The sequence below is a fragment of the Diuraphis noxia genome, unplaced genomic scaffold (assembly GCF_037042655.1).
Source record: "Diuraphis noxia isolate RWA-SAM2 unplaced genomic scaffold, SU_Dnox_SAM2 contig0003, whole genome shotgun sequence".
Lineage (NCBI taxonomy): Eukaryota > Metazoa > Arthropoda > Insecta > Hemiptera > Aphididae > Diuraphis > Diuraphis noxia.
Genome location: NW_028301713.1, coordinates 58,802,596 through 58,816,339, shown reverse-complemented (window position 1 = coordinate 58,816,339; position 13,744 = coordinate 58,802,596). Strand labels below are relative to the sequence as shown.

General features: G+C 25.8%; 1 protein-coding gene across 1 annotated transcript; it reads left to right on the top strand.

Moving 5' to 3' along the window:
• Positions 1-1,790: 1,790 nt before the first annotated feature.
• On the top strand, positions 1,791-3,962 carry LOC149057596 (uncharacterized). The gene is made up of 2 exons (XM_089222161.1): positions 1,791-1,910; positions 3,696-3,962. The coding sequence occupies exons 1-2, from the start codon at positions 1,791-1,793 to the stop codon at positions 3,960-3,962; spliced, it is 387 nt and encodes a 128-aa protein (XP_089078287.1).
• The last annotated feature ends 9,782 nt before the right edge of the window (positions 3,963-13,744 follow it).

The window sequence follows — 13,744 nt, the reverse complement described above, 5'->3', positions numbered from 1 at the left end:
ATCTCAAGCCATAATGACTTCTCCATTCCAACAATAATAACCAAAACTCTCTATAAACTTATCTACCACTCAACTCTATCCAACTACCGAAATCCTCTAATCTCAAATTTATATGTTCTGAAAATCTCAGGTGATCCCTGAATACGTTTGAATTGGAAATATGCCGTGATATCTTAATAAATGATTAAAAACCATTGCTAATCACTATGAAGTTCCATCACTTGATTGGTTTTTCCTTCAAGACTACAATAATACAGTTTAACATTACTTCCACTACATAGTTTATAATTATTGAAAAAAACACATTTACAGATTTTATGATAAATATTTGAAATACAAAAAAAAATCATATAGTAGAAAAATAAAGCTTAAAAACATGAACGTCTTCATATTACAATATTTCGCATTTTTAGACATTTTAAAGTTATTATCTACTATGCTATATAGGTATAATATATATTGATATTACCTTATAAGATAGACGCAATATACTAATTGATTTTTCTCAGATTGAGTTTTCAAAGAGTAATGTATTCATTTCCTAATTCGAAATAGCGCTTAATAGCTATTGCTAAAGTAGGAAATACGATTGCTAAGGGACAAGAAGACATTTTGAGAATTTCTCTGATTTCCATCGAACACGGGTGGGGCCATGGTTATTATTATATTGGACACGCGATTAGTAGGAAATGTATTTATTGTATTTTTTAATTCACTCCTGCCATATTTTTGAATAACTGAAAGGAGTTATCCAGGTTATGAAAAACAGATCTTATTTCTAATTCTATATATTGTATAGCCTTACATTGACATATTATTGTATACGTTTTATACGAAGTAATAATGTTTATTTATTATTTTTCTTGTATAACTATATACAATGACTTACCTATAAAGTGTATAATACTAAGTATATTTTATACAATACGATATCGCCTTTCGCCTACAATTATTTTAATTTGATATTTATAGTATTTTCATGGTTAGTATATTATGCTATTATTTATTATTCATTAAAAAGGACTTATAAATAAAATAAATATATGGTGTATAAATTTAATATATTTAAGTTCAACGTTCATGCACTTTATGGCGTAGGTACCTGTACAGATTTTTATATTGAAATTGTGCCCATACTTCTGAATATATTTATATTTTATGGCGCTAATTACATTAGTTGGGTTTTAGTTTGTAAAATGTGAATAATTGCATTATTTGACTTTCTCCGTTTTTTTTTTTCATTTAGTGACTTATAAAAATAAATAACTAACTGGGATGGTCAAAATGGATTTCATGCTGATTTTTACACATTTGATCACGTCATTACTCCTTTATCATAAAATAAATTTTTAAACCGATAAATATATTTGTTGGTGTTTTTTATTACCATGTTAATGGCTAAGTGAGGTTATGAATTATGTATTTTCAACTTAAATCATTAAACAACGATTCTACCTTTTCGCGAAATTACGAAGGTAAATATAAAATCAGCTTTTATAACTTTGATGAGATTAAAATTATTCAATAAAACACAAATTTGCCGACAAACGAAGTATTTCGATTTTGCAACAATTTTGCCATTTTTAAGAGGTATCTTGTATAATATGTATATAAGCATTGCAGATTATATGTAGTTATATAGTAGTATTATAGGTGTGAGTTGTTTGACGGGTGATTTTATTGATTTAGTTACTATAGTAATTAATCATTCAATTCTGAATTCATTTAAGTGAACGTAAATTATTACATCAGTCATCAAGAGTAAAAATATTTTGCATCTGTTTATTGCAATGTATGAGGTTGTTGCTGAGTGTCTGTTTTGCTCCAAATTAATTACTAGTACTTCCAATGACTCGATCGAGTATGGTACATTTATTGAACACATTCGTTCTAAACACAGAAATATCAAGGTAGATATTTTGAAGTAAAATTACATTGATACAATATCACACGTCCCATTTTATAGCATACTTACTTTACAATTTCTTTCTTGTTATATCAACAAAGCAAATAAGTTATAGGATTTAAATGTGTATATATATTTACAATAAGCAAAAAAAATATACTATATTAGGTATGACAATTTCAATTATTATCTTGTTTCTGATTAATGTGCATATTTTTTAAATTGATTTATATATTATTTTATTTTTTATTTTTATTATCATTCAACAAATTGACAAATACATATAACAGATTCGATTAACCTCTCTCCTTTAAGCTAGGCTTGTGATGAAAAGAGGGAGTTATTGTAGTTATAAAATGTAATAATATATAATATAACAAAGCGTATACTAATATGATATGTTAAAATAATAGACTATGAAATAAATTAATATAATGAGAATAATGAGAATATATAATATGATCTACAAAAGAAAAGAAAAATACATCAAGAAGTATACATATTTTTACAAAATCTATATACAATATATAAGACTGTCAAACCAGAATAAATATTAATCAGTAATGCCTATAATATTAAAGTAAATAGTCATATATTTTTCAAATTGAAAATAAAATATTCAACCATTATATTTGTTATTTAAATGATCAAAATATACATTCATAAAACGAAGACCTATAAAATGTCTCTGTTTCGTTCTCCAAGTATTTCTGTATTTTTCTCAAATTATTCACCATATTCAAATAAACAAATTAAATCAATAAACACTTTTTATCAATTGAATTTTAAACTCTAAATAATTTTAGTAAAATTTTCTAAAAATAGTTACCGTTATGACTTATGAGTTTCTACTATGCTCGATGTTTCATAAACATATAAGCGTTAATGCGTGTAAGTATAAAAAATAATAAATTATACATTCTTTTAAATGATATTAAAACTATTAAGTTGTCTTCTATAATTTTGAAGAAGTAGATATTAATTAATGAGGTTTATATGTATGTTTTTAAAAACATAAATATTCATGTAATATTGCAATGGTTATATTATGCATATTATGTGCCAATACAAAATTAGTTTTTGTTTAGTTTTTAGTTGGTCTTTACATACAATACAAAATTATAAAGGGAATTATTTATTGTTTATAACCTTACGATAATGTAATAATATTATTTTTGGTTAAGTTATTGTTATTATAAGGAAAAAATAAATTTATAGATTAGCTGAACGTCCAAATACGAGGCAAATATGAAACAATATTTAATCATTAGCATTTTGAAATCTCAAATCTACAAAATAAACCATTTTCCTGAAATGTTCTGTATACTTACACTTTTATACTTATTCCCTTTAAATTTTTTTTTTTTTTTTTATTAGGGTTAAGGCTTCGACAACTGAGGTCATTAGCCTTTAACTGTAAGGGAAGGTAGGTACTTTAAGTTTTTAACACTTGGGTTTTTTTTGGCAGAATTTTGAATGGGCACCCGTAAGTTTCTGCCATGCCCGGTTTGGGGGCGGCGGCCTCTCTCTCCAGACATCGCGAAATGCCCAAAGAGCGATGCCGCCCGTGACCGAGATTCGAACCGGCGACTGCGTGCGTCGCAACAGACGCCTTAGTCCGCTCGGCCACTCCACCCCCCCTTTAAAATTGTTGACAATATTTTCCTAAGGCCTTTATTTTGTCATTTTGAGACTTGAATAAAATCAATATCCATGTAAAGTAATACTCTAAAACCAATAAGTACCTACTGTAATAAATCACAACACATAATTGTTTTATGTAAATTAGATATCCAAGGCAGATCCAGCAATATTCACAACAATTTGGAATTATATAGACTCGGCGGAAGGAACTAATTGCCTGTGCATAAATTGTGGGTATAAAGGTAGACCAAAAGTAAAGTCGAGTAGAAATATTTCAGCTGAAAATTTGGGCCAGTTTGGCACATGTTTTCCGTTTTGTTTTATGGTGTACATGCAACATCTGAAACGTCACCATATCAAGGTCATATGTACATGCTGTAACAACGTCATTAAGAAATTTCGTGAAAAATAAATATGGCGTATTTTTAAAATAAGAATCATTCATTTTTTACGCATAGACCTGCCACCTGTATCATTAAAACTATATATATATTACAATCGTAAATTATGTTTATCGATTTTAATATCCGTTAATAATTATGGTTAAAACCTTAAATAAACTGTTAATATTGTCGGTAATATACTAATATGAGAATAGTTACGCCAACTTAAACTTAAAAAAATAATCCTGGAGCGTTTTTGATTCGTTTTATGGAAAATAATATTGGTTATAGATACCTATTTGGCATCTGATAATTGTATCTAAATAATAGTGTTATTGTCTTATCGACTTCAAGTCGTTCACTTGATAAATTTATTTTAAACTATAATTGTTTGAAAACGAGTAAATAATATTTAATATAATATATATAGCTAAATGTTAAATGTAGATATATATTATATATCTAGTTATGTGTTTTACATTAAATAAAGTATACACAGGCAGGTAATGTAGTTATATGTGTTTTGATTCCACAGACAAATATATTATATATTTATTTAGGCATACTTTCCATTATTTATATGTGTTTTATATTGGTCAGATAAATCATGGTTAAATTTGGAACTATTAATGTTACTTTTTTAAGAAAACTTACCACCAATAAAATGTATGATTCACTTTTTATTAGATAGGTATAATTAAATTTTTGACATAATGTTTTTTATACAATTTAAATGAAAGGTTATATAACGTTAAAATGTATTGATATATATTAATATTTTATAGATGATTTTTATAATAGCCAAAAAATTTAATTTTTCAGTATAAAGTCAGTGATCACTGATTCGACAGAAACAAAACCTAAAATAAATAGGCTTACGAAGTATATAGTTGATTATAAAATATAGTATATAAAGATTTTATTCTATCTTCGTATATTTTTTTGAAATGTAATCTGCATGGGTATTTTGTAAGTATATACATTTAAACAATTTTAATTTATTCGTCGTCGCAAAAAAAACTTTGTTATTAATATTTTACTTTAGTATAGTTATTTACCAGGTAAAACAATTTTAATAATGATAAATATAATACAAGTAATTATTTATTAAAGATGATTTATTAAGATTTTTTAAAAATTTTTATCATAGATATTATATTTTATTTAAAATAGTATGCTTAATTTTTCTAAAACGATAATTCGAAATTTTTTTAAAAAACATTATTTTACCTATGTGAGTATTAATTATAATGGCTCACATTTCAGTAATAGATTATTTAGTTGATTATTATTTATTAAATATAGATGTAACCTAATAAAGTAACACGAACAGCATAATAAATTGTTGGAAATGGTTGAATTTCAATTTTATGTTACAATATGAATCCTATATAACTTATAAATTATAAGTATTATGTACGAAATGAACTTTTTGCTTGGAAACCAATGTTTTTGGACATTCAGAAAAAAATGAAATTTTCATTCAAATCTGTTCCCTACTTATAATACAATCAACGAATAATGTACCAATATTTTTTTTTTAATTTTTAATTCTTCTTATAATACTCATTTATCATTAATCCGGTAGAAGGTAGATTTTTTTCAGTTTTAAATTACTCCAATATTTGCCAGTGGGTGCAAAAATGATATTAATAATATAATTATATAATATATATAACTATGAATTATGATAACTTACAAAATATCTTGATATTTATACCAATTGTTTTCCAGGTAACAAAATTAAAATTGCTGACCATCAACAATCGGTGAAAGTTTATAAGCAATACACAATTCAGGCATATTTTCATTAAATATAATATAAATAAACGTAAAATACAGATTGCATTAGCACAATATGAAAATAATATTTAATATTTATCGTTTTGCATGTTTCCTTTGTCTAGCCTTTTATATCAGCTGTATTAGAATGCGATAATTTAAAATGTTTGTTTAGTATATTATTAATAATAAATACCTGTTCAGTGATTTTATGCTGCTACTACCTACCATGCAAATATTACAAACACAATTAATAATAATACAATTTCATAATTTAATAGGTATTGTTTTTGAGCGATAGAAATATTATAGAATCGCATTCAAATAATAGGTAGTTATAAAGTTGTTTAGACACTATACTCTATAGGATGGCTATGGACCAATTGCGCCTAAAACAAAATTTGTATTTAAGGGTCAATATACCAATTGCGCTGCATATATTTTTGGGTCAGTGTACCAATTGCGCTGCATATATTTTTGGGTCAGTGTACCAATTGCGCTTCTTATATTTTACGGTCAATATACCAATTGCGCTTGTATTAAAATTTGCCTGATATTTATTGATCAATTGATTACTAGCTAAAGTGACTGGTTTTAATATATTTTATACCAGTATCGGGAATTTTATGAAACATTATTATTATCACGCACATATTTTGATCACGGAAGTATGCATTTGAGTGATGTACGAAAATTGTATTATATATTTTTTTAAATTAGCATATTATTATTATACCTCGTGGTGACTAAATGAATTATTTTAATATCTTAATGTAGGCAATTGTTCTTTTATACTTATGATGATTATATTCTCCTTTCCTCGTAGTGAAAAAATGTATTATTGAACAAATATATTATTCTGTAAACTAACCAAATTATATTATTCTAAATTGTAATGCCATGTTCAAATTATAATTTAAAAAAAATATTATTATTATTAAAGCATGCAAAATACAAATATCATGTAAACATCATATAAACTCAAAATCTTATTACTTTATGATTTAACCACCTATTCTCTGATTATTATTAATATTATTTTATTTTAGATTTCATTGACTAAACTGCATAAACCTTGTAAAACTGTATAATACATGTAAAAAATGTATAGAGCGCAATTGGTCTATCGACCTTAACATTTTTAGAGCGCAATTGGTCTATCGACCCTAAAATTTTTAGAGCGCAATTGGTATATCGACCCTTAAATGTTTAGAGCGCAATTGGTATATGAAAAGGTAATTTTAAGCGCAATTGGTAAACTCCCCTATAGGATACCTGTACGGATGTATGTACACCGTATCACAATATTTCCTACAAGTTGTAGTTACTTTAAAATTTAAATAGGTACCTATGTAATATGTTGAAACATTAAATTACGGGATACAAACTTTCATTAAGGTTCATATAAAAAATATAATAATCTCAACTGTTGAGTGATTTTTATATTTTATTCTTCCTATATATAATGGGCTCCACTAAACATGCTTAAATTATATGATATGATTATGAATTTCACGTTTTATATCGATATCGGTTTAGTGAAGTGTTATAAGCTTATAACTTATAACTTATAACTTATAACTTACAACTCGTATAATTTATTATTCATTAGCTGATGGACACAGACTCAGTGACGTACGTAGGATTTTTCAATGGGAGTGGCTTGAAAATAAAAAATCAATCAGATGTCTCAAGTTAAAGTTTGAAAAATAAAGTAGATACATTTTTAGTCACATATAGTTATATATATATATGGACCCAAATACATTTATTAAAAAAAATGTCATCAAGATTGATCCTGTAGTTTCGGAGTTCATCCCAGACAATCATGGAGAAATATAAAAACAAATAATATGGTCAAAGAGGGAAGAAGGCTTCAGCCCGTTAGCCCCCTCCCCTCTGTGTACGCCACTGGACACAGTGAGTGAGAGAGTGAGCAAGACTATATCAAAAATAGTTCTATCATCAAAAGATATTTTTAATGAAAACAAATTATCACTTTTAAAAGGTGACGGTATAAAAAGGTGCCTTATAATACTAACTTCCGTTAAAATGTGCTTCTATAAAGCCGGAAGTGGTATTAACAAGAATAAGGGGGTCCACTTCAGAGGGGGAGGGGTTATTATTATAACGTCTCGCCGGTAACGTTGCAAAAGGATATATCAAACGATGCGTATCGATTATTGAAAAGTAGGCTTTGTAGCTAGTAGGTACCTACCGACTATCATTCACATAGAATTTCATAAGATAATAACATTATTATTGGTAAGACATTTATAATTTAGAACCCCTAAATTATAATTAATTATTTGTTAGTTTGAATATTACTTCCAAAAATTATAAAAAATAATAATAATAATAATAATAAAATAATAGCCTTAACTCTGCCGAAGTAATGCCTGTAAACAATACTATTTATTAATCATTATCTATTATAGATACAAACGAAGCATTTAATTTGATAGGTATAATAGATAGGGTACTTACTACTTATAATACAATTAACTACATAGTATTTAATAAGTATTTATTACTTTCAAAATTAAATGGAAAATAAATGTTATAGTTTAAACTAGTATAGGTACCTACTATTTTATTGCCACTTCAGTGTTTTGATATTTTCTGTTTAAGATACCTCAAGTTCTTTATTTTTTACCTAGTTAAAAGTTGTTTTCAGTCAGAAAAGAAGAACTGGGGACATAGTCCTAAAGAAATGAGTTAAAAATATGGGCAGGAATTGTGTTAGTAAAAGTAATTTGAAACATAATAACTAAAGTGAAATATTAAAATAGTATTGTTAAGTTATTCATTTGATTATGCATATACGATATTACTGAATAATATTGTTAAGTTAGTTTTCAAGCACAAATTTCTAAAGGTTAGATACTAACCTAGTAAACTAATACCTATTAACTTACTAAAGTTAGTTTAGAATGACTCTAAAACACATTCACCCACATTTATTCATTTAACAATGAATTTATTTAAGTTCTGATTTTGGAATTTTTAAATTAATGTAATGATGATATTTTTAAATTCTTGACATTTTTCGTACTACCTAAACAGTGTCCTGTTGTAATCAGTGGTGTGGTTAGGAATTTGTTTTTTTTTTGGGGGGGGGGAGGAGAGAGATAATATGTTTTTATCAAAATGAGTAAGCCTCATACAGTAACCTACACCACTAAATATAAAATGTTAACATCAAAATAAAAGTTTTGGGGTGGGGACAGTTAGTCCATATTTTATGATATTTTAGGTATCAAAGAAATGTCTTTAACTATTAGTAATGTATACTAGGTTAAATAATTATTTGTCCAAAACATTGCACTTAAAAATGTAATTTTATGTGCAAAATATAATAGTATAATACTATACAATAAAAGATTCAACAAATAATATTTTTAAATCACAATAAAATAACTTATCGTTGTTCTTCGTTTAAACTTTAAACACGTGAGTTTGTCTAAATTTTAACTTAAAATATTTATAAAACAAAACTTGCTTATATTTAGATTTTAGATTTTTTGGTTACGGTACATGAACTACAAATGAGAAATCTTGTTTTAAACTTTCAAACCTTATACGTAGTTTTAAAAATTGAAGCACTCATTACTGTAAAATCAATACTTTCATCGCACTGATCAGAATCTCAAATTATGTGAATTGTGCGTTAGTGAGAAATTTCATTGGAATATTATAAAACGTTACATTTTGTATGATAAAAACACTTGTATTATTAAATTAAAAATTGAATAATCTTAAGAAAACTATTAATTTATGTTAGTTATGAAAATGAAAAACCTGCGCTTATAACGTGCACATATAATATGAGTACCTATATTTTTTTTTAAAGCTATACTTTAAATAATTATGTTGGTATAAAACCAAAAACTACTTTATACTGAACTTTTAAAATCAATATCTTTGTTGTTTGTGGTGTTACACAATTATCTTTTGGTAAATTTTTGGTATTATTTTAGTAAAATTTATTATTTTAGTGAGAATACAATATTGTCCACTGCGTTTACAATTGTATCGAATTTTGTTGGATATCTATATAATAATATAAAAATACACAGTGGTACTATTAAACGCCATTTTAGGAGAACGGAAGATGTATTGTGTGTGTTATTTTTAAATGACAATCAACAGCTGAAAGTGAATTTGAAATAGTAGTTGTTTAAATTTTAAACACATTTTATCATTAAAATTGTAATTTTTCTCAAATTTTTTGTTAAATTGCCTATATTATACCCCTTAAAAATAGATGTTAGGTAACCTCAAAAAATATTCGTCTAAACAAATTGTGAATAGATAGGTAACTAATTATGCGTATTCACAAAAATAGTTTGTTGCATCATAAAATATATGTAAATAATATTTAGTATTCTTTTATAGATGATTTGATTAAAAAAAGTTTACGTTTTCAACAAACACCGAGTTTAATTTATTTTACTTGACCACAAAAAATAGGAATACAATAAGGAAATTGTTGATACTAAAAAATAATTAACTTTTCAAAAAATCATGGCCGTTGTAAAATTAATTATTTTTTGAATAATAAGTGTCTAATACGATATAATTATTCTTGTGAGAACAAAAATATTATTTTGGTTTGTAGGAATGAAGTATTTTTCAGAAATTCCACAAACAATCTTTGGTTTGCACAAAAGTAGTTCCTTATACGTATATCGACAAATCGATATAACCTCAATGCACATAATATATACTTATACAATTTTTGTTGAAATAACTAAAAATATTTACAGTTTGTAATTTTAAATTTATATAATAATTAATAAGTCAATTTAATCGATGAAAGAATACAATAGTATAATACTGGGAAAAAATGATTGAAATAGCGGGTTCATTGACATTTTTTAAAATTATGTCACCAATCACCACTAATAAAAATCCGAAAGATTTAATTGGAAAACATTAGAAAAAATGACAGAAGTTGAGTTTAAAGTTTTTTTTTCTATTTGTATAATTATTTATAATATTTACAATCTCAAGATCTACAAGATCAAAATTTAGAATAATATATAATTAAACAACGCTAAATATTAAAATATTATCATTTAAAATCTATAGGTATAAGGTACGGATTTAAAATTCATTATTTAAATTTATCTAGATTACATTATCCTCTTATCTGTGTTAAATTCTTAACCAAGAAATTTTAATATCATAAAGTTTTTTTTTTTGCAGTTACCTAGTAGGTATATTTCCAAACATAACTGCTGTTCAGTTATTTGTTTCTCTTATAATTTGAGTTATTTTCTATTGTACGCTAATGACGTGATATTTAGTAGGTAAATAGAGAATTTTAATCACACAATAGTGCAAAAACTTATAATACCTACATAAATGATACATGAATAATAATAAAAGAATAATATTATTTTACTATTTGACTTATTCCTACGTAAAATATATGGTTAAGCATTTTGTAATTTAAGCTCTATTATGTATGGTATAGGTGTATAGGTTATAAGAGTCCACCACTAAAAGACTCAATAAATTACGTAATAATTTTCAATATATTAAAATATACAAATAAAAAACAATGAAATATGTTTAATAACGAGAATAATATATATTTATTTATTACAGACTTCAAGAGAATCTAAAAATATTTTTAACCTGTATGAAATCAATGAAATCATAACACCTTAGATATCGAGAAACATCATTTTGAGATTTGTATAAGTTTTATCCACTATTCGATTCTGATTTTCTCTATATTTTTCACTTAGTAGATAGCTCAGTACCAATACCCTTTTGTATATTTATGTATGTCTCCCTAGCACTTGCAAGACAACAAGACCTTCAATATCAATTTGCAGTCCTTGATGTTGCTGAATTAATTGCCAAATATTTACATTAGGTGCTACTACTAATCTTTGAAATTAATAGTGAAATCCTTCTACTACACTAATAATTGTGTATTGTCTCCGATCAATAACAAGAACATTTACATTCCAAAAAGTGGCAGGTGGTACAGCTTGTCCTCTTGCTTGATGTCCAATAACGTGTGTGCCACTATGTGGTGGAATCCACAGTGATGCTAAATCTAATATATATTCATTAAAGTGATTCGTACAATTGATTAAATCAATTTGTTATTAAAAAAAAAAAAATAAAGATAAAAAAAAATACTAGAATAAAACTATGAGTCCAGTTTCCATCCAGTTTCAAGTTATAAGCGATTTTCAATATTTTTGTACGTTGGATCTTTAGGTTCCTACCCAATCATGAACATATTTGTACGATGGACTTTTTATACCACTTGTTTTATATATTTTGAGAGCAAAGTGTATTTTTTAAATTTTATTCAGTATATTTTAAATTGAATGTTATCTTTGAGAATCAGTTTATTATTTCATTTCAGATTAAATACATTTTCCCCATTAAATAATTCATATGATACCTTAAAAGAAAAAATGATAATTTTGTATTGCAAGATATCTGAAACTTGTTTTTCTTGTTCAATATCCAATTATGACAGTAAATATTTACTAGAAATGTTGAATATCCATTTTAGTCGACTATAAAGATAAAAAATACATTTCTTGTTATCATTTTTAAGACAATTTTTATAATTAATATTATGATATGTAAATAATAACGGCCATTTCTGCTTCAATAACTTTATTGAGTTTTCGAAAAATATATCTTTTATTCGAATTGGTTCATTTTAATATAATGTAAGAGCATATAAATGGTTCTTAGGTTATAATTAATGTACATGCATAAACTTATAATATAAAAAAAGATTTATTTGAAATGACCACTGTATACATTTTACAAAACAATCTAAACAATATAAAAATATTAGGCTCCACTTTTATTTAAAATGTTTATGTGTAACAAAAATAAATGGAATACGAGTTTTTGATCCCTGAAAGTCGTAAGAATAGCAAAATTGAAAATATAGGTTTTAAATCCTTTTGATAATGTTATTTCTTGAAGACTAGTTACTAAAAATAAAATTAGTTTTTGTAACTCTAGACGTTATATATTCATAATCATTATTTAAGGTATAACAAGAGCGCAAAGCAGTAGTTCTGAAATGCCCATCAAAAAATCGCATGACTTTTAATCGAATCAACCGTTATATGTTATATCTATAAAATTCTCCTGCGTTGTTCTACGCATATAAAATAATAAAATATAATATCAATATGAATAGCTTTTGAAAAGATTTAAGCTCATTCAAAGCATCAATAATTTCGTCTGCTTGGAAACTATTTTAATCATACAAATAATAATAATAAAAAAAAAAAAATGTTAAAATTCAGACCAAAATTTGAAGGTATTTTAACGAAGTGTATGATATAACTTGCATCCATTATATTATTAACTCTATTAAAGCGCGCACATCCAAATACGGAAATGTAGGTAAAGTTGAATTTTAACATAAAGTATACGTAAATTATTATAAATTATATAATATAGAACGAGAGACGGTTTTCAACTGCAGTATACGACAAAGTATGCATTATTGTCATAGGCCCGTGAGTTGATATGCACTGACTTATTTAACACTGTATGTGAATATAATAATAATATCTGACGGTTGAGATGATAAATCCATAGAGCTAAGCTAAAACTGCCATAAATGCAATTCCCATCTATACAGGATTCACTAAACGTGCTTTCACCACCGTTATCCTTAAATAATGCATTTTATCTAATTCTGGTTATTTTTAAGTTTTTGAAAATATTGAACGACCAAATATCAAATACTTTGTATTTTTACTATTTAAGTAGTGTCATGTGGTGATATAAACTCATTTTTAACAAACAAGTTTTTTAGAACTATTCTTTCTACAGTAAATTGTAGGTATATCCAATGATTACACGATTTCTTGGAAATGTTGATATATTTAGGGGCGTCAAGTGTAAGTAAATGGCCAAAATGTACCCTTCCTTTTTTGGCTAGTGTCACTTTTTGGTTCACTTTTCAGCCAGTAACTACAGTTTACGTATTATATTAGCTTAGTCGAATAAATTAACAATTAGT